We start from the raw sequence: 23344 nt of genomic DNA, 5'->3' as shown, positions 1-23344 counted from the left end.
TGAAGTCACAGCCTGGTGACACACAGCAGGTCTTTGGAAACAAATGTTTAAGTTTTATTTTTGCAGACTTCATTAAGTATGAAATGCCAGTGACAATTTTCTGGCAGGCACTAAGGTTGATCAGTTTCCACAGAGCATCTGAGGTTACTAACACACAGATCCAAGCCTTTGCCATTTGTGGAGTCAAGGTTGTCTAAGGGAAAACCATGCTGTGTATTCCTATGTTTTAAAAGTGACACTTAATCCCTTAAAACAACATTCCTGCATTTTAAGTAGCCATTACAGGCAATTCTGATATTAAAGAGCAACAAGAAATCTGATCGGGAAAAAAAAACCTGAAAGAAAAAAAGGTGGGAAAAAAGAGAAGAAAAAACGGGTCAGTTCACTTTGCAAAAGCACTTCAGAGATCTTCAGGTCTTCCCAGTTCTACCTGTAAACTTAGACATCTAACCTCTGAAAAGTTTCCAAAATATGCAAAAAAATTAAAAATTTGCTGAGCAAATCCTTACAATATTTTTCTGCATTGATGTATATGGAAGCATCTTTGTTTAGTTTCAAAATTACGCGGAAGAAACAGCTAATCAGCTAAAACTCAGTGATAAAATCCCAAAAATTTGCATAACTGGGACCTACATCTTTCAATGACATTTATAAATGCCACTGAACACACAAGTTCCACTGGATTTTAAGCAGAATTTGCTTTAAAAAATCACAGAAGTTCTTTAGAATATAAACACTAATGGCAGTGCGCACAAATCATTACAATGAAGGATGCATTAAGAGCACCCAATGAGGAACAATATCCCTGATCCTTGGTAGTTGCTACTTAAATTTACGGTCCCAAAAACTGGAGCTGGACATCTGTAGCAGTAAGGTAGGTTGGAGACAGCTGCAGATGGAAAATGCCCAAGATGGGAACCTGGAACCAAAGTGCCTTGATATGGGTCTAGTTGCCAAGACTGCCCCAGCTTCTTCATTCTAAACCTGTTTATGCTTATTATGCTACCAAACAACTTGTTTGTTTTATAGAGAAATGGCTTTAGTATGTGCAAAACCAAGACTACTAGAATTCAGAACTGAACACCCTGGAAATGGAAGAGGATGAAGAGAAGCAGGACACCACAACCACGTGACTGTTCTCATTTCACATGAGAAAACACTACGCAGGAAGTGCTAATGGGGATGGTCAAGATCTCTCAGTTAATTCCCTCATTCCATTGTAAAATCTGTCACTGGGAAAAAGCAGATCATTGAACATTCTATACTAGCAATGATAACAATTTCTTATGTGTCAGTGATCCCTACTGCAAACATAAGTGCTCAAAAATCCCCAAGGCTAAGGATAGTTAAACTATTTTAAACCCTGTATAACTTCAGTAAATTATAACTTTTGAAAAATAATTTGCTATTTGTTCAAGACCTACCTCCCATCTCTGATTTTGTCACTGGTACTGCAAAGAGGCAAAATTCTTCCTAAACCCACCTACATTGCACAATTAAGTTATGGAAAACTAAAGCTGTAAAAATGCTCCAAAATTTTTGAGGCTTTCAGGAGCACCACAATCAATAAACCAACCATTATTAACAACTTTACAGAGCATACAGATTAGATATACCTTTCTGTTTCTGCAACGCTATAAAAATTTTTTATGAAGCACCAATATATGACACCAATGATCAATGCTCAATGAAAGACTGGTTTTTAGAGGAAAAAAAAATAAAGCTAAACAATCTGAAAATAATTTCAAACCTAAGAATGAGCTAAGGATTCTACTACAAAGATATGTTTAAATTTCTTACGTGTTATAATGTAATCCTGCGTGAGAGTCTCTGCTTGTCTCTCTTTTCGTTTTGTTTTGACCACACATAATTTTGCTCCCCTAGGACGAAACAGAACAGTTCAGTTAGTCTGTTTATACCAAACAGAAACCAGTTTTTATTCAAGACAGTCTCAACAAAATTATACAGCACTCTAAATATTCATGAATGTGTGTATCTTTGCCTGTTCATGCTCATGTGAAGGACGGTGGGGAGATTACAGTGTTTCTGTTACAGAGCAGTTTATATGACATGCAGAAGTAAGAACGGAAGATTCATTTCACATTTCATTTGTCCACAGTATTTTAGTGTGCACATTGGAAGTGCTGCTCTCCAAACTTGGGCACTCATGTGCTCCTGATATAATTCTTCCTAGGCAGCAGAGTTGGCCATTATCTAACCGGAGGTGCCTGTAACACTGAGGCAGGAAAGACTGCATAAGCCTGGCTGCATCAAGATTGATTTAAGCCAGTGGTATTTACCTCCTGATGGTAAATACCAGGAAATAAACCAGGCACAAAACTGTGCTAGGACGCTGTGGTCCAAAAAATGATGCCCAACTCCCATGTTCTCTAAACTGCCAAAATCAGAAAAATAAAACTTCTTTCCGATAATCTTGTACACCAGAGTTTATTTTCACATGGAAGTTCCCAGGTAACAGTAAATATCCAGAAAACATTAACTCAGTTTGGTTTTGGATGGCAGCAAACCACATACATAGGAAGAACACCTTATTTATTCCAGTCAGTATCAATGAATTGTACATTTCCTCCTGGCTGACAGGAAGGAAGAATGCCCCACTTCTCCAGCCAATTCAGACGGCAAAAGAAAATTAATCACAAAACAAGTATTTATAGGCCCTTTTCTTAGGCCCTCTTCATCCTAGGTTGGCAAGTCACTGTCTGATAAATCAGTACCACCTTTCTCTTAGATGTACAGACAAAATCCTTGTGTGATAAATGAGGGGGTGAAGAAGACTAAAAGAAAGGTGAGGATGTGTTTCCTTGCTTTGCACATTGTCAAATTGGGTCTTCCAGCATTTGTTCATTAGCACTGAAGTCTGATGCTCCTAAACAAGATTTTTACTTCAGGAGGAAAATATGCACTAAGAAACCTGAATACAATACAAAAACCTAAATACAATAAATACCGACTCCCTTCCTTGGCAACCTCCAACAGACAGGATGAAAGGTTCATGCAATTAAAAAATGAAAGCACTTGTAAATTCAGGTAGAACAGCCAGCATACTGCAAAAGGAAAAGTCCAGTGGAAAAAGTGCCACTCTTCATAAGCAAACATTTTAGGATATTTTTTTCTCTTTCTACTGCTGCTGAATAAGTAGAACTCTGCAAAACAAATGTTACCAAACCAGTTCTACTCATTTCTTAGTATAATCACTGAATCACAGAATCAGGGTAAATTTGAGGAAAAAACCCCACAATAAATCATAATTACATACCTCTGGCTTTTGACAGGATCATAGTACACTTTGGCTAAACCATTTCCAGTACCAACCATGATCTGGTTCAGCTTAGGATGCCAAAGGCAACGCACAACACTCTGAAATAGAGCGAGACATTGACAGTTAGTTGGTCACTCATCTGAATCTTAGAATTAATATTCACATTGTCAAAGAAAGCATCACATTGGAGCAGGACCAAGCTTAAACATATGAAAGAGCATGTGAATATGTGAATGAATAACGCCAGAGTAGAATACAATATAAAAGGAGAGACAACACCAGCATGTAGGCAGTGAAGGAAGTAAAAATTGGAGACAGTGTGATAACTAGTGGTTTCTACAGAAGATTTGCTGCCAGGATCTTCATGGGCACAATAAAATGGAAAGTTAAAGAGGGATTTGAAGGAGAACAATTAAGTGCTTCAGATAAGCTATAGCTATTCAGGCCCTCATGACTTTTGTACTCGTATTTTTAATTCTTAATTCTTCCACTTCATCACTTTATCTGTTTTTTTCCTTCTTGTCATACACTGTTGACCTTTTCACTTGCTGACTGCAGGAACGGAAGAGATGCTGATTTTCACTTATGCTTCTTTCTTCCCCACAACACTAAGAACTTCGTATTTGAAGCCAGTGTCTCACAGTACTGTCACCCTTCTGGTCAGCAGGGAAACTCATTTTCAGACATTAAGAGTATTGTTCTACATGTGACTTTGAATCTCCATGTGAGTACTGTTCTCAGTCTGATTCAGCAGGACAGCACAGAAACTCTAAGACTCAAACTTCTGACTCCAGAGAGCCAAAGTGGGAACAATCTACCACAAAGGACAAGATATCTCATCAAAAACACAAAAGAAAGTATATATTTTTGACACACAGTAATGCCTTAAATGGATATTGTCCAATGCTGAAGTTGGTTTGTGCCACTTATGTAACAAATGTATCCAGAGCTAGCAAGATGCATTATCTTGTTAGTATTTCACAGAACAATGCTCCCTTTTCTAGCCTTCCCTTTCTTCTCCTTTCAACTTCCCAGTGTATGTTCCATACTATTTCTGGTTTGGTCCAGCCTCCACTTTTTTTATGCTAGCAGACACATAACATTAAAAATATTGAAAAAATTCTGAAGCCCATTCAGCCATCATGAATCAGAAATTCATTTTACCACAACATGATGCATGACACTCTCCTAAGCTGTTTTTTCTGCTTTGTATTCTCTTTTAGGAAGAAATACTGAGTGGGACGAAGTTTCATTAATCAAACAGCCATTTTTTACAAGGCTCCCCAGCAAAGCATCCTCCTACATACACACAACATACAACATTACACTTCCCCATTTACTTGCAGATACAAATAAACTTGGTTTGCTTATTACAAGAAAACTACAGAACAACATTTTTAAAGGTAAACCTGAAGTACACAAGACAGAGTTGCTAATAAGTTGTTGGATTTAAGTAACAGTCTTACATATTGTTATGTAATGCTCAAAATGCTAAAGTAATTCTAAAACATCAGAGCTAGTAACAAATATTGAAGGTCAAAGGTGGGTGGCCCTTTCTTTTATTAATATTTATTGCATGTGGTTAGCCAGCCTTTTTAAACTCTGTAGTTAATGTGGTTCTCCACTTTCTTCTGTCAAGTAAATGTATTTTATAGCATGGTAGTGGATACCAGCCAACAAAAACAAGCCTGAGACAGTGTGGCTCAGCACTGATGGGGTTTGCTGAGTTTCTAACTTGTCAAACATGCACAGCACACTTAAAACCACCATGGCACGTGCTACAGAGCAGGCAAAAGAAACTGCCATTAAATGTAGCCCTATAAATCTTTTGAAACCATAAAACATTCCCAGAATATAATTTGTTAAAAACTAAACAAACTCAAGTTCTGAACATGCAAGTAATTTTATCAATCCACTGGTATATAAACCTACTTTATAAGAAATAATAAAAATTACTTCTATGGTTTTTAGATTATTTTAGAAACTGACAATTCTTCAAAAATACCAAAATACTGAATCCCTGAACTATATCCTAAAAAAATTTTCCAACCATTTAATCCTAAAGAAGTCAAAATTCTAAATAACTGTACAACAAAGGGATGATTGTTGGCTAGGTCTTAATACTGGGAGAGAAGGGTAAGGAGAATCTTTATCACACAAAAATAATTAACACTTAAAGAACATTTATTCTTTGATGCCTCTAACTTCTCAACTGCTTCCACCTAGAATAACTCAGGTAGTCATCTTAATCACTTGAAATGCTAAATATCAAATTTCATGTCAAAGAAGGTCCTACCTCCCCCAGGCAAGTAAGTATGTTAATTGCAGATAAAGAACTGTTTTCCTGCCTTTGCCTATGTGCGCATGTAGGTAGGTACCAATCTACTGATACTGAATTTTTTGCAACTCTAGAATGGTTGTGCTTGGAAGAGAGCTCTGGAGATGATGAGTTCAACCATCCTTCTCCAAGCATGGTCAGGTACTACAGACAGCTCAGGATATCACCCTGTCTGTTTCTTAACACTTTCCAGGATGGAAACTTGACAGCCTCTTTCAATGTACAACCAGCCCTACTATAAAAACAATCTAAAAACCACAAACTGCAAATAATTTTCTTCCATTTAAAACAAGAAAAACCTATGTAGATTCTGAAAGTAATAAAATGTCAGGTCATAGCTTAGCAAATGGAAAATGACTTGTAACAAAGAAGAATGATAAAATGCAGAATGCATCATTACACAAACATCTTCAACATTTGAAAAAACGACTTCTGTGATGGCTGAATGTTTTGGACACTATGCTTTTGGAGCATGAAGTCCTGGAAGCCTGTCATAAAAAATCCTGAAAATAATTTTTCCACAGATTGATGTGGCCAGCTTTGTGATTATAAGAAAATTACAAAAGATAATTACTAGTAATGATTTGAAAGTTGTTTTGCATTTTTACTATGGCAAAAGCATTAAGTTCTTCAAATTAAATAACTCTGAAAAGCCTTTGGCAATGTCTATTCATACACAAACACAGTAGCTTGCATTGGGAAATACTGGGAAAACACTGCAAAAATATTTTTGTGAAGACAGAAAGGGAAAATATTAAAAATATTACCCAAAAGAGAAACATTGCAAGTTTACCCTCTTGTTTCTCACTGTGAAAGAGGTTAGAACAGATTCAGTGGGTGGCTGTTGCTGTCTGTAGGCAGTTCTGGGGTGGCTCCCAAATAGTCTCACCCCTGTCAGTCTGTTCTCAGCTCTGTACTTCCCTTTGAGTCATGTGAACAGAGCTGTTGCTGCAGGTAAACAGTAAACAACACCAAATAATTTTTCTGTCAGGTTATTCTCCATCTAGGTGAGTTCACTATGCAACTACACATACAGCTTTTCTGATACTGAACAAGTAATAGTGCTCTGACAAGAGTTAACAGCAGTGTCTCTAAATGAGAAACTGAAGCCTCATTTTCTGTAACACAGAATGGGACACTTATTCTGGCCTAGGAATACAGCCCTGTGTTTAACAGGCACTGTGAAGAATAACGAAGCAGATTTGTTAGCAAGCAAAAGCTAATTACCTCAACTGAAACTTTCCAGAGTACTTGGGCAACACCCTGACAGGAGTAAACAACACAGAGAGGGCATTTTACAAGGTCAGCAAGAAAAGATTTAAATGATTTGTGGCATAGGAGTGGAAAATTTACCCCCTAAGATGAAACTATGAAGCTGGTAAGGTCATGAAAATTACACACTGATGTCAAGGACTGGAAGAATTTTCCTGGATTATTGCTTATAAAGATGGTTTGAGACTGCAAAAGGAAAGGCAAAATTCAGTGACCACACTTCAGATAAAAACACATAGTTTTAGAGAGTGGATAGAGCTGATCCAGGAAGGGAAGTAGAGTCTCAGAGGGGTCAGTACAGGACAGGCAGGAAAGTTAATTACTTCTAGCAAGAGGGACTATGAATGGTTAGAGATCACACACTGGCAGTGATTAACTGGATGGTGAATAGCTTTGGAGAGGATGTGCTGTGATAAAATATAAAAAGACCATAAATGCATTAATTAATGCTGCATCATGCAGCAAGTATTCCCAGTTCCTGTGAATTACAGAGTACATACAGTCTTCACATAAATGTTACATCTTAAACCTAAAAGATTTTTCTGAAGCACTTCAGAGCCTGAGCAGTCACTTAATCTTATTAGTATCTTTTGAATCTACCAAAATGGTTGCTTATAATGAGGTTGCTCATTATGTAACAAAATAACAAGAACATACATAAAGAATGTCTCTTGAAAGCATTATTCACCTCTATCCTCCTTCACTCTGCTGCAAAAGATTAAGGGAAGATTCAGGTGTCTGTCCATCACTGTCTTCTTGAATTCCTATTCTGACATTTTACATATCTGTGAGCCGATCTTGTACAAAAGCATTGAATTGGTTTTTATTTGGTGCATTTCAGCTGAATTCAACAACATCTCACTAACTTTTTACTTAAACAAGCCCCATGATAACAGTTAATCTTTTCCTGTTAGCAAAATTTCATTAAACAGGCATGTATGTGTGTACGCATAATGGGGGTCATAATTGTAACAAGACTGGCATGATAATAATTTCACCATTTTCCAAAATATTCCAAGAACTTATATATTTTGGACATAAATAGGAATCACCATAGACTTCTAGAGCACTTAGGTCAACAGGACTATATTCTCTCCTTGCTACTGCAAAATGAAAAATAAATTAGAGGGGTCCTATTTTACAGTGATGTTTTAACTTCTTTTCCCTCCTTCAGGAGGTCTTAGTGCTTCTCAGTCAGGCACTGTTTTCTTTGGAAACTACGCTTTCTCCCTAAAGGCAGTTAAGTTTTAACGTTAAGTACCATGCAGTTATCTTTGAAAATGAACGTTTCATGTAAAGTGTATTTTCAGATAAATCATGATAATGTATCAGCTTTTTCAAGTTCATTACTAAATCTTCTCCTGTCATGCAGGTAAGAGGGAAGGCAAACGTGCTTCCATATCAGCTATGCACTCTTGGAATAAACATTTTCCATTTTTCTTTCTATTCACTTCAGGTACACATTTTCACTCTTCCCTGGCTGTTCTTGACGTTTGACTGGCTTAAACATTTACTCCAAAACACCAGATATGACTAATGAGTTAAGAGCAGCTATCAGACGTTTAGGCAAAGTCCACTGAATTATTGTCTCCTCCTATGGCTGTTAGTGCAACTATTTAAATGAAAACACTAACAATAAATCTGCCTTACAGACTACATCTATCTGCTTCCATCCCTACACTAAACTACCCTGAGAAACTGGAAATCTCTACTAAATGATTCTGACATAGAGCTAATATTCATACTTTCCCTGTGCTGAATGCGCAGTCAACATTCCACCTATAAACAGAAAATCAAAAGTGATCTACCAAATAGCCACTAGGAAAAAATACTCCTAATTTAAGATAAATACTGAAAATGGAAAGGAAGCATGCTAATCCTAGGTTTTCACACATCTCTAACCTATGAAACAAGAATTCATGAGCATTTGATGTTTCTTTAAAAGCCTTACACTTTAGATGAAGTTCAGTAACTCCATGGTGAAGCTGCTGATGTTTTGACAGTTGTTGGGAAATCAGGTGCAAGTAAGAGAGCGTAGGCTTCGCTCTCAGCTAGCACAAGCCTTTCACGGACTGGCAGGCTTTTCTCCTGTGAATTGCCTACAGTCAAAAATTCTTAAATCAACAGAAATGAATGCAAAAGCAATCCATTATCTCCTACTTTGCTATTGGCAAGGTCAGAAAATGAGAGATTAAATGTTCCAGTGCGTTGGTAGAAGACAATAAACACCCACGAAGGGAAGTGAAGACTTTAGGTGTAACTTGTTTCATCAAACTTAACATGTCTACACTTTTAATCTTTGGAGATCTATTCTTTGAATGTCTACAAATGTCTCCCTTTAAAGTCAACAGAGAGAAATAAGAATTTTACAGTGGACTTCTGCTAACCTATTTGAGAGGTCTATTTTAGGATGGGATAAAATCACAGTCTGAATATGTTTATTTTTCTCTGTTGATTAGAAAAGGAGCCTAGGGTGACTGGATCAGCTGTAGACATCTATATTTGGTCAGGTGAATCCCTACAGCCTACAGTGGCCAAAATAGCTATAAAAGAAAAACAGAAAACTAATGAGGATCCATATTAGAGCCTGTTGTGCTACTTAGATGAAACTCCACAGCTGAAGATAAAGAATCCTGGTACCCATATTGAATAGTACTAGTGCAGAAAGGATACAGCAGACACAAACTTCTAAAACTGCCCAACAAATCTTGAAAACCTTAGCTTCAAAGATCAGGTGTAGCTCTGGAGATACTTAAAAACTGAATAGGGGTTAAACAGAAAAAATTGTATATTTGCCTTTGTTGCTTATCCCTTCCCTAACCTACAATCTCATAAATAATTCCTCAGAATCTGTTCTGAAGCTACACAATAAAAAAGTGAAAGCAGGAGCTGCTGACCTAAGAAAATATTTTCGGTCAGGAGCAGAAAAACCTAAACAAACCTTCTCTCTTTCCCATGTGAAAGCTTTGCTTCAGTGGCTGTGACGGTATGTGATGGGCTCTGTTTGAACAGCACTGCTTGGATTCACTGCACTTGGCTGTCCAGGCAGTCAGATGAGGGACATGTCAGCAGCAAACATGTAAAATGACATTCTGACCGTGGTCGAGGATTCCGTAAGGACAGGTGACCCCACTAAGTGGGGCTTTTCTGACTGAACTGAGTCCTTATCTTAAATGCAATCACTACAAATTCCAGTCTTTCTGAAAAAAGCCTTGTCTGTCAAAATCAGCACAAGCATGCATGCAACTAGTTTACTTAGCACGTCTATTCTGTCCTTTCTCCTATAAAACTGGCCTACATATCTACGGTGAAGAACCACTTGCAGTATCTGTTGCGCTTGAAGCACAGGAGCTCAAATACTACTTAGGAAGCTTATAATAAATTACCTTCCAAATTAACATAATCTATTACCTAAACTTATATAATATTTGTATTTGAGAGGGGTAAGCAATTTCAAACTTGGGCTAGATAGAGGGATGAAATCTCAGTGTAGCCTTCCACCTTTATCTCCCACAGTTCTAGGACTTGTATATTAAGACCTTCTGACTTTAGCAATATGTCTCCCCATAAGAGAAGAGAAATGTACAAACTAATTTCAGGAAAACGCCTCCATTTATTTAATACAGTTTCGATATCTTTGAATAAAATGTCAAATGTTTAAATGCCAACTCCTGAAGACAGCTTCCCACTACCACAAGATTGTTCCCCATTCCTGTTTGGTTACTACTCCTTTTAAACAACTTCTGTAATTAGGAACGATATTAAAGCAGGGGCTCTCAAGCTTTTCCATTTTACAATAAGGTGTGGAACCATTTAGAAACTTCAAATATTTGGACTGCTGTGCAGTGGATATGAATCTAGTCTTTGTACAAACTTTCACAGACATGTTTTATGTGGCTCACAGTTTTCACAAACCAAAAAAAACCTCTGCCATGTTTTATTTTATACATCCCAGCAAGAATGCATACACTACTTAAGAAAAGAGAGGAAAATTAATCAAAATATGCAAAAAGTCTCATGATGAGGAAAGATCCATATGCATTCTAACTTAGAGGCAGTGGAAAAGATCTGTCTCAAAGATCTTAATGCTTTAAAAGAAAACACTTCTCTCACGCACACTCCATGAAGTTCAGAAGCAGGCCCTATAGACTTTTAAGCGAGTGTTTCAACACATTTTCATCCACGTTAACAAATAATATTTTTCCAGCTCTAAGCAATGGGAATTTAAGTGAAAAATTTTTTGAAAAATCAGAAACTTGAAATTCCAATCTGTAGATAATAGCAATTTTATCTGCAGAAATACCATCATTTCTATACAATTATCAAAGATCATTGACAATTATGCCAATTCCTACTGCACACTCTGTAATCTCTTTCCAGTGGTGTCTTAGAGCAGAGTGGTGATACAATAGCCATCTACCTGGCTTGCCATGCTGCTCCACCTGGAAATACCTGGTCAGCCTCCTGGAAGCACCAGAAGAGAGGATAAAACGGCGTAACTCTCATAAAACTGCTGAGTTTTAAACAATAATAAAGAAGTTAAGTAACAGATTTAGAAGTATGCCATTTTCAAAGGTCTGCCATGCTGAATAACAAATGCTTCCATCTTGTTTCTTCTCTTGAGCAAAAATACAGTTAACACATGTTCATACTATGTATGCTCTGATTTAAAAAAAGGCTGCTCACATAATAGAAATGTACTAATATTATATTTTTAAATCTACTGTAAACCCCAATTGCAAAAATCTTCACATTCAAGATTCCGCTGGAGCTCTTCCAAGGAAAAGAGCCAACTACAATAAATAAGGTGGGAAGCTAGGGAGTATCTACAATGTAGTGACCTGCTATCATTAGATTCAAAATACTCTTGAGAATACAGTAGTGGAGGAAAGAATACTAATGTTTTTCCCTTGTGAAACATGACTCAGGAAATGTGTGGAAATATTCAATGGAAAATGGACCAGAAGTGGATAAAACTTAAAATTCTCTATGTAGAAACCAGAAATACCCTAAAAATATTTTCAGATGCCATTATTTTGAAGAAGGATTTCAATACAGAAAACATGGATAACAATACTCTACTACTCAACTTTCAAGGTACAGCTATAAAATATATTTTTACAAGAGCATGGAGCCACTGGACAATATTTTCCTTTTTTGTTTAATAAAAAAGGTAACTTAATCAAGGTGGCAACCTGTTTCCTTGTAACTGCAGCGTCAGGCATTTTCAAACACTTGGTCTGTTAAAATTACAGCCACACTTTCATATATCATAAAATTAAGGAAGACAAACTTCATGTCCACTCCCACTCCTTGTTACAGGGACAAAACCCTCACAGTTTATTACTTTGCATACCTCAAACCTCTAGTGACATCTCCCCTAAAACAAAGTACATGCTGCTCCAGGATACACAAAAGGAAGGACCACATTGTCCTTATACATATGGAAGCAGAAAATAAAAATTGACAGGTAACCACACTATAAAAGAAAACACATTCTTGTAATTCACCTCTTATACTGGAGGGTTGTTCACTTAAAAAAAATATTAATTTACTGGGCCTTAAATATTGCATTAACTTACATATTGTGGAAAATACGGATTTTCCATAAACACTAAACAAATGGCTTTAAAAACAAAAACAAAACAGAAGTTGCATGATGATTTCTTAGAGAAGTTAAAAGAATTTATTTTTCTTAAATAAAGAAAAGCTTTAAATCTCAGTGAAATGGGCCACAGTGGAAAAGCACTTTACTAGATTACTGCACCTTATAAATAGTAAATGATATTATTTAAGGTCAAGGAAAGAAATACTGCAATCCTAAAGCAACCACGCATGAAGGATGCTGGAAGGTTCATATTCCTTATTCTTTCTTTCCTTTTCATTCTTTCATCTAAAAAGAAGCTTTATTTATAGCTTGTCTCAGAAGACCTTCCTGAAACATCCCTTAGAGGTATTTTCAGAAGTATTTAATAATTTAACTTTTGCTTATATTTGAGAAACTAAGAAAATATTGCAGAGTCCTCCTAACAGAAATAGGTTTCCCAAAACAACCATAAATCTATAGTTTTGGACTGCTGCTTATCTACAATATTCTGTGGGATATTTAAATTTACATTAAAAAATCAGCAATTCCTACAACTATACAACCAATTTTTTTTTCTTTCTTCTTTTTTTTCTTTTTTTCTTTTCTTTTCTTTCTTTCTTTCTCAGTGCCCATTCTTGCTTGGCAGTAATGGGGTGTAATACTTGTCCCTTCCATATGGGGAAAATGAGTACTCTACTGCTGCCAAGATCAATCTTGTCTGTAATAAGGATAACTACTGGGTGATCTGTTGGAAGTAGCCAAATGAATGACAGACATATGAGAGTGATTCAAGTGCCTATCCACAGCTATTTAAAATTAAACTGACACCGGGGTAAATGTTGTGTACCCATTTCTTTTTCCCATACACTAGGTATTTTTAACTGGTTCCCATGAAGATCTCATGCTTGCATAACCAAAGCAAGAATTAGGAATAAAACCTCCCTGGCCCTCATCTGGCAATGAAATCTCCCTTCCCTTCCAGACTGCATATCCCAAAGGTGAGACCTCATTCCACAGCAGCTACAGGTCTTCCTGCCTCTCACACTACCTGACAAAAAGAAAGGGAAACAGCCTCTGAATTTCTGGACTTAAGCTCTGTACCCCCATATTCTGGCAGTATTGTTTCCTGCCACCAGTTTGTCTCCTTAACCATGTAAACTGAGTAAAGAAAGGTTCTTTACTCAGTGTGCACTTAATATTCCAGATTAAATAAGCCTCTAGTGCTCAAATTGATAAAGTTTAATAAACTTCTTTTATTATGAACATTGACAGGGAACAGAAGAACCTTCATAAATAATACTGTCAAGATAAAAGAGAAAAAACATTTCATAAAATGTTATGAAAACATTCATAACAGAATATTTTCAAATTCCATTAAAAAGACAGAATTCTGTACAGTTTAGTAAACATTACCACTGTTGCAGTACAAATCCCTCAAAATCTCCAATTTTACTAGTATACACTGAGCCAGAGCAAGGCTGGGGCACTGTACACACAGCACCAGCTTTCTTATGAGAGTGGGAGGCAGGAGTTCCAACCCCAATGTAATTTTGATGTAACCTGCAGTAAGTAAAGGACCCTGCCATAACCTGCAGAATGGGTGATTTCTCTCCTTGATAAACTCAGGGAAAGAGAGAAAGAATTCACTGAGTGCTATTAACTGCAAAATTCCACTATCTGCATCAAGATATCGCGAAAACAGGAGTCACTGAAAGTAGAAAGGATGGTCAGAGAAGAACCAACAATTTTGTCTTTGTCCTGGTCACACCTCCTCCAGCTACTGGCCAGAGACAGAGCCTGTGGTCTCCAGCTCTTCTGACATTAGTTTTCTTCAAAAAGCATTGCTATTTATCTAAGGAGCTTGAATTCTACAGAAGTCCCAATGCCTACATGGTGGGACGGCATTCAGAAGTGTTTGATGTTTGATGTTCTATTCAAACAGCTGTTTAAGCATAGATTGTGGCTGAGAAACAAAAAAACCCAAAACACTAATACCAGAGGAAAAAAGCAAATTAATATTCTGTACCCAGCCACAACAGCAGAAACTAATCAGACTGCTAGCCCATTAGTAAAACCACAAAGTTTCACTCCATCAGCTCTGAAACAGTAATGGATTTTCCCATGAAAACTTGAAAGAAAAGGTGAAAAAAGGTTTGTGTGGTATGATGGAAAGGAATGCCAAACACAGCTTTGGTCAAACATTCCCATTAAATATTTTCTCATTACCCACCAAGTTCACTCACAGGCCAATTTCACTGGCTATTTACCAAGGAGGGTTAAGATAATGTTTACTGCCCTTTACTGCTCTTCAATTTTCTAGGCTTGCTAGCATTTCCCTTTAAAAAATCCTTGTGAAATTAAAAAAGTAACACATGAATAGTTTATACTATACTGAGAAAATCTCAGTAGATTTTCTGTTATTCTGATTTTATACATTCTACCACTAAACTGCTACACTATTACCTTCAAAAAGTTACTAAAGATGCCTTTTTTCTTTGGCAATATGGACTAAATCTCACTGAAATTATTTCATTAGAAATGAGAGCACATCAGGCTCTTTGCAGAGACAGACACTGGCGCACTTGTGCTTTTATTACACGTATAGCATAGCATAACTTCAACTCTGTAATACCTAAAAAAACCCAAAACAGAAAGAGTAAAATTATGTATTTCAGTACTAGGTAATATGGAAAATGTAAAGAAGTGTAACATTGAGTTGTAGAAAACAAACTAAAGTCTTGGATAACATTATGTGTTTATCTTTAATTACACTAATGCTAAATGCTATTTTTGAGAGTATAAGGGAAAAAAATGGAAACTAGGAAAGCAGCCGGTAAAAAGAAAGTAATTACTGCACTGCTGAAAAAAATGCTTTGATAAACTACACACAAGATATTAATCTCCCAGTTTACAGACCAATGATCTTTCCAACAAACAGCATTTACTGCTTACAGAACATAAAAGCCAGCTTCTTGAACATTCATTTGCTTTTAGCATGCCTTTATGCGTTTATATTTCATCAAACACAGCAATTTGAGAAGAACAAGTAAAGAACACTAATGAAAAAGCCAAAAGATACAAACAGTAGAAAGACCTTGAAAAAATATACGGCTTTTATTTTGTACAACCACTTATAGGAATTTTTCTTCTTTTAGATTCAGATTGATATGCTAAAATGTGTTTTCCTTAGATGTGTAGAGTTAAAGTTATAAGCTAGACAGACCTGTGCAGGTATTGGTACGCTGACTCACTGAAAATTATGTCATAAGATCAGTATTTGTCTAAATTCTTCACCTTTTAGTTCCATTATTTTCATTTCCACTGTGCAAAGCAGAAGAATGACAGTCTTATATTTTATAACTACAAATGAAGAAAGCCAGCAGCACTAAAACTCTATAGATCAAAGTGATTTACTACAGTCTTAAAAAGTACTATATAAATATCAGCACCTATACAAATTTATAGTATAAAATTATGAACCTCCTTAGACTTGTACACATACTTAAAATTTTACTATATTAATGGCCCCAATGAAATTGCTTATTGACAGTTTCTTACTGTTGGGTCTCCATTTCACGTCTCTTTTGCATTTTCAAACATAGAACAGAAATTTAGCTCTTGATTCTAAGAGAAACTGAGAGCTAAGGAATCTTTTGTGGACTCCCTTGTAGCACAAAATATCTTGGCAGGTAAACAGACCCTTAATTTTCCAGACTTAGAAGACAAAGTTACCAAATGAAAACAAAAATTTCTTTGAATGCATAAAAAGACTGGCGAGCAGTATTTCTCAATATTTAAATGGTTTTGGGACACAGGATCCACCTTTGACAAGCTTTTCCCTCTTGCAGCCTTAGAGCTTAAGTGAAGTTTCTGCACACTGTTACTGACATGACCATCACTAAAAGGAGAAACTATCATGACCACCTCCAAACACTCAGGTCTAAGGAGTTCAAATTCATTATGAATGGAATTATGAAACTATTTTGGTTTTGGTGACAACAGGCAGGAGAGCTCCTAAAAAAAAATCTTGCACTTTATCTTATGTAGCTGTTTTCCTCTTCTCTGTTATGAAGTTTCAGAGGAGATACTGAGGCATTCATGTTTTCTCTCAGAAAAAAGTTATAAATACTTGGTTATAAAGCTTCTATCAGAAAATAAAAATCCCCTAGAAATTCTCATGAGTTTAGCTTGGTTTGTGGTTTGTCATGTTCCACAGGAGAAAAACATAAAAGCCAATTTCTGCTTTATTTGGTGAAATTATTTAGAAGTAAGTTAAACTTCCAAAGTCATATAAAACCCTGTTCTATTTAGTTTATATGTTTAAGATGAAAACAGGTGTTCTTCTGCACCAGGAAAAAACACGTGTTCTCTACTTTAGTAAGAATTCAGCATTTTTAATTTCCGAGACAGCTGCCACCAAAACTATAGATACAAGAAATCCATCTGTAAGCAGATCCCATTTTGCCTTGGGATGGACTAATGGAGAAAGCGGGATTTGAAAAGACAAGATAATACAAAGCTGGTGGTGTGAAAACAACATCCAGCAGAAGGAGGTTTGGTCTGCTGTGCTAGGAAAACCTGCTGTGCTTGCTTAAAAAATATGCAGAAGGAGAAAATGGTATTCTGAAACAAAGTGACAAAACCAATAACCTGAAATACTCCAACAACTAAAGGGACATAAGCACACATTGACATACTTATTAGTGGCAATTCTGTTGTAATTTCATCCACTCCTATGGGTGAAATAACACACCTTATGAGTGTTTGTTATCATCCATAAGTTTACTTGTACATCACAAGAGTAAAACGACTTTTTCACCTATGGTATTGAGCTTTTCCCTTCTGCACAAGGGAATAGGTAGCCAGCTGAAGCCATGAACAGACTCTTCTGTCTAACAGGTTCACAGCTGTAGGTTTTTGTAGTAACTGGTGAAAATAGTGGTTTTGATGGATTTCTTAATAATGCCTTCTTTTTGTAGCAAATTGTTGCATTTAGACAAGCTAGAGACACATTCTAAAGTAACCACTAATCTGGTCTCATGAACAAAAGCTAGTTTTGTCACAGTAAGCCATTTCATCATGATAACTAGTGAAGTAAACAAATAAACATCTACATATTTTAGGATTTGTGTCTCACTTCAGAGATCTAGAAGGGTTCACAGAAATCCTTGAGAAATGCAATGCTAACACCAGAGCAGGGAAGCTCTACTGCCTAAACACCTTGTCCTAGGATTTCTTTTTTATTTAATTGAAACAATTATTCAGATTACTCTAGCCCTATCTCTTAATCGTGGAATAGGAAAATCAGAATAGTGTTAGTAGGTAATGACCTGTATAAGGAAAAAGCAGCATATGAATATGATTTCATTCATGTTTTGAAGCGATGATTAAACTAAAATACATACCGCATCTGTAACTTCTATCTCATACAGTTTCTGGAAGGTCTCACGATCAAAGAAAAACAGCTTCCCACTGCCACCACCCTTCTTGACAGAGGTGCCTGTGACAAGGATCTTATCATCTGGACTGAAACAACAATCTGTCCTGTTGAAGAAAACAAAGAATCTTACAGGGCAGATAAATAATTAACATATCAAGAACTTAGATATAAATTGCACTCCTTAAAACAATTTTTTCTACTTTTTAGTCCTTTCCAGACAAAACTTGAAAAGTATTTTGTGAGCTGTCACTTATTGCTGTACTTATCAATTAGAGTTATCTGTTACAATTCTTACTACAGTTGTGCACAAGATGTGCAAAACTGGTAGATTCAATAAAAATCCTCCTCCCAGCAAAATTCTCCTCCACTCAAAAGTCTTGCAAGCTTTTCAGTACAAGAAACAAACAACAAAAAAAAGTACTTTAAAATCTGGCTGTCATCTTAAGTAAAAAAATGTGCTCATCATGAAATCTGGTTTTGCTGATGATACATTCTTCAGTGATGCAAGGTGGTGTGTTTATACACTGGCCAAAAATATTTTTCTGTTTATTTTTCCTCTGTGTTACAGATTGCAGTTAAGATTGAGCTGTCCATGACTTGTCTTTCTAAGATCTTATTTCAAAATTACAAACTGTCCTTAGGGGATTTGGCTGCATTACAGCAATAGAAATGCAGATCAGACCAATAAAAATATTGAAAACAATACTTAGCACTATACAGCAAAACAAAACCAGCACTCCTGACACTGTAACCTGAATTCATATCATGTACCTTCGTGTTATGTCTAGTTTTTCATTCAGCTCTTTTTTTATTAATTACAGACTAAATAAGAATAAGATTTACATCTATATCTCATTACACACATAAGGGCCTCCTCCTGAAATGTTACTAATCTAATTAGACTTAAGACATATGAGACTGAAGTATCACAAAAGTAAGATCTTTTAAAGCAACATGAATCCCTAAAATAGATGAGAATTGTCACTTCACAGTTCTCCTTGTACAGTCCTCTCTGCACAACTGTGGACTTAGGGACAACTGAGGATAAGAACTCCATCAGAACTCTTCCATTCAGCAAAAATACTGCTATTTCTGCTGATTAATAAATTAGAATACTTTATTAGAATAAATTAGAATACTTACATTGGAAAGAAGCTGGGCAGTCCATCTGCTGAATTTAGAGGTTTTTTAAATTGTCTAATATCCCATAGCTTTAAAGTATCGTCTCCTATGAAACAGAAGAGACAAAGGTTAGCAATAAAGAATTCAAGTCAAGAAATTACACACATCAGAAAATTTCACTCTCTAATTCAGAGAGAAGGAGAACAAAATTACATAATAGAAGCATCCAAAATGGGAACAATTTGTAAGTTTTTCCTTGGTAAGTGACTATGACAGTGCAAGGTTGAGAAGCTCAATATGCAGCACTCCAGTATACCAGAAACTTCTCCTCAATGGCTCAATTCTATTGTGGTAATCCCTCCTATCAAGAACCACTATTCACAGTGGAATCAGATTCCTCAATCACTAATTTATTCATTGTTTGTGAGCATTGATGTTTTGCTTCTAGGAGCAAATTTCAAGATATCTAAAGAAATTAAAAATGTTGCCATGAATGGTCTAGATCAAAAACTAAACAAGTTTTATATGTGTGGTTTTTACCTGTCCTGAAAATGCAATCAAGAACAACATGAAAAGCACATGAAAGTCTTCCCCCTTCTTTAGCAGGCAACAAACTGCTATCTCAGTACGGAGAAGAGGCCCTGGAATCAGTCAGAAATCCTTAGGGAAGCGGGTGAAGGGAAGCAAGTGAAACCACATATACTCTAATGAAACATTTTCACTACACTACCTTTAGCCATAAAAGCCAAAATCAAGGTTACAAAAAGAGATTTGTAGCAATTTTCATCTGTGTTTGATAAACATGGTGTGACTGTAGGCCAGTAAAAGTCAGGTTGTTTATCCCTTTTTGAAAAGTTATGACATATTAACAAAATGAGAACAGGAGTAAAAAAAAAAGATATTAATTAGCTATTCTCAGAGACATCTACATCTCCTCTCTGATTGTCCTTCTGGAACACATATTTCCAGCATGAGATGAGCTACATAATTTGAGCTTTGAAGTACCTCACTCAAGCACCTAGACACGTCCTAGCATTTGACAGCAGTGCCTCAGCACTTTCAAGGGTAAAAAGAAGGACATTTAAGCAACAATTCCCTTTAAAAATATCCACACAAAAAGTTACAAAATCCTTCTGACCTAGGAGGCAAGATCTGCTTCCTTCCAAAGTACAAACCTTGCAGGGAAGTAATTTGGTTATCTACAAGTATTTTGTGGATTCATAGCCTTTGAGCTCAAGAGCTCAAAGGAGGCCTTGGAAATAAAATGTTTTTAAAAGAAGTAACAAAAGAAATCAAGGCCAGCAGTGCCCTTTACAGGGAAAGCAGTAATGTGTGGCCTCGTACATCATGTATGTTTATATTAAAATCTAGGATAACTGCTTACTACAAAATATTTTTAAGAAGTGGACAACTTAAATAAATGATGTCTAGAGTAGAGTATATTTCTGTTCATTGGGAAGCTAAAAAACGACAAGAAAGAAAAATGTTGAGTCCCTGTTTTGGGAATATGTGTTTTCTTATTGTTTCCCAGTAGACTCCATCCCAAGTACTTCAAAGCATTTAGTCTTGTAAAATGAGCCGTCCCTTTTCCCTCCCACCCCCCAAGAAAAATAAAAAAAAACAAACAAAACAAACCCTTATCATCGAGATGTTACATCTAAAGCACCAGCACTTTATAAATGTATGCAAAGGACAGCATTTGGCCACTTTGCAAATCTCCTGGATAGGGACAGATCTACGGCTAGCAGCCAAGGCTGTTCTGTTCCTAGTGGAATGAGCCTTGACATGATCTTCAAGCTGTAGTGCTGCCAGGTTTTAGCAGGAGAAATGCAGTCAGACATAGCTATAGCTCCTTTGCTAGCAGGAAAATGTAATAGGATAGTTAAAAAAATTTAGAAGACTCTAGTAGGACTCAAATTTAGGGTTGATTTCAAGTCAACATTGTCTTAAATTGAAATAGTTTAGAAATAGAAAAGTAAGTATTTGGAGAGGGGAAAATGCTAGTAGAATGACTTGACTTGCTAATGCTGTGAAACTTTACCATCATTAACAATTTGCTCCAATTCAGTTTTCCTAATTAAAACTCCCAGTGTGCAAATGCAAATTGGTTCCTAAATCTAATTTGCATTTCAAGTTGAAATCACTGTCACCGAGATCACAGAATATTGCCTTTCCTCAGCACCAAGGATTTTTCCCAGTAGGATCCTTCTATCAATGCTTAGGAGGCAGCTTTAACAGAACTGCAGCAGTTGTGATCTGTTTTTAATTACTTTATACATGAACAAAAATAGTTATGCTTAAACAAAAGCATATAAACAGAGGTTGTGCAATTCAGTATGAATATTCAAAATAGTCTACTCAGATAATTCAGTATTTTTTCTTGATGGCAGACTTCTCCAAAGCCTGGCAGGCTTATTTAAAGCTTTTATAGCATTTTTAGTAGCATTTCAAACACTATTTTTCACCATTTTAATAAGGATACCAATAAACAGGCTCAAGACTGACACAATCAGGTCAAGACACTGTAACGCCAAAGGTATTAAGCATGGATTTATCAAGAGGTAACAATTAGGTCCTAGAAAAACAGTCTTTGGTGAGCAAAGATAGGAATTTTCCAAATGCCCTTTAGTCAAAATAAGGCTGAAGCACTAATACTATAAAGATTTTATCTGATTTTTTTCTTTTCTTTTCAGAAGATACTGACCAGGAAGACAAGCACATGAATGCACATAGGCCCAAAAGAAGCAAAAGTGCTGCCAGGAATTCACAAAGCCTACAGTCAGCAGCACTCTGTTTAGAAAGAGGGAGTCCTCTGCTGAAAGCAAAGCTCGATGACAGAAAGTGTTCACAGAGATCAATGAGGCAAAGAAACATAGGAAATGGGAATTCTAAAAAGCTACAGCTTTGGGAACACATAGCATAACAAGCTTACCAGAATATGTTTATCAACTCTGAGCCTTTCTATGAAGGCTTATACTACATCTGTGAGAGACACCTTACAGAACAAGGTACAACCTTCTGCATTCTGTACTGGTTCTACAGGAGGAGCTGCAACAACTACAGAGCAACCTTTGGAAGCATCAAAGATTAGCACCAAAGCCAAAGATCCTGTGAAGGAAGTCAAAAATCGAGGAATCTATACCTACATTTGGAACACTTGTCAGCATCACCTGCATCCATATCAGCCTGATCAAATAAGTGCATTATCCTCTCTAAACATATGGAATGTACAGACAAACATATAGCAAGAAGGATACCAGAAGACTTTCATAATGCATTTCAGCTCCAAGTGTTGCACTTACCTGAATATGCCTATTAAAACTAGTAAATGTATTTCTGCCATGGTTAGAATGAACACCAGTGTTCAGCTTCTAAGCTTCTAAAAACCCATCTGGTTTTTGAAATGCCAATGTTTGGATTTATTGTGAAGAGCAATATGTTATTACACTACACAAAATAGTCTCTATACATGCTGCTGCATAACCCTTGAGCATACATATTTCTATGTTTTAAACCAATTTCAAAATGAAGAAAGAAATACAAGTAAAATTTAAAAAGAAAAAAAGACCAACAAAAAATATCAAGAGTCAAAAAAAGATTTTAAAAATTTTTACAGTAAGACCTCAAGTCCAATCCTAATTCTTATCTCTCCCCTGCTAAACAAAGAAAATGTTCCACAAATACTACCCTTTGTTGTTTCAAGCATGCAGAAATATCACTTTCTTAAGTTTCTGTCAAGTTACTACCTAATATCCAACAAGAATAGCACTGGAAACTTTCATAAGCAGCTCCTTAGGTTTTTATTTTCCCTTGTGCCTGCAGCTGAGCCATGCCTCATCTTCTCATATCCAACACAGATCTACATCAGAGGCAGGAAAGTCCATCAGGCTTTCAATGAAAGTTCCCATGCCCCAAACAACTATCCCCTCTTTGATCCTCAGCACTTGGCAGGTGTGTTAATCTACAAATGCTGGATCCACATCTGCTTTTGTTGGTACAGATCCAAAGCAATACTCATATTAAAGCACTAACCAAACAAGTCAAAATAAGGTATGAATCCTCCTTACTTTCTAGCATAGTGCACACAGAGCTCTTTTTTTTCTTAATACACTAGACAAAGGTAGCACTTTTATCCACATTGAGTGGCCAAAGTTCTGTGCAGTCTTACATTCTGCAAACAATCAATCAACATTTTATACAGCCTAGTGCAGTGTGTGGAAGATAAAACCTGAGTAAATGAAAGTCTGTTTAACACGAAACAAAAACTGGAGACAGATGAGGAAGAGCAGGCAAGTAAAAGTGCCA

At 36.3% G+C, this 23344-nt stretch overlaps 1 protein-coding gene across 1 annotated transcript in view; it reads right to left on the bottom strand.

Moving 5' to 3' along the window:
• WDR70 (WD repeat domain 70) overlaps positions 1-23344 on the bottom strand; it is a 128087-nt gene that overhangs the window by 14577 nt on the left and 90166 nt on the right. The window contains exons 12-15 of the mRNA XM_005488812.4: positions 19061-19145; positions 17883-18021; positions 3278-3378; positions 1801-1880 (exon numbers count right to left, since the gene is read on the bottom strand). Of these exons, the coding sequence (XP_005488869.2) occupies positions 1801-1880; positions 3278-3378; positions 17883-18021; positions 19061-19145 (405 nt within the window). The remainder of the gene's footprint in view (positions 1-1800; positions 1881-3277; positions 3379-17882; positions 18022-19060; positions 19146-23344) is intronic.

This window comes from Zonotrichia albicollis, chromosome Z, assembly GCF_047830755.1.
Source record: "Zonotrichia albicollis isolate bZonAlb1 chromosome Z, bZonAlb1.hap1, whole genome shotgun sequence".
Taxonomy (NCBI): Eukaryota; Metazoa; Chordata; class Aves; order Passeriformes; family Passerellidae; genus Zonotrichia; species Zonotrichia albicollis.
The sequence above is the reverse complement of the archived record's forward strand: the minus strand, read 5'-3'. Positions and strand labels throughout refer to the sequence as shown.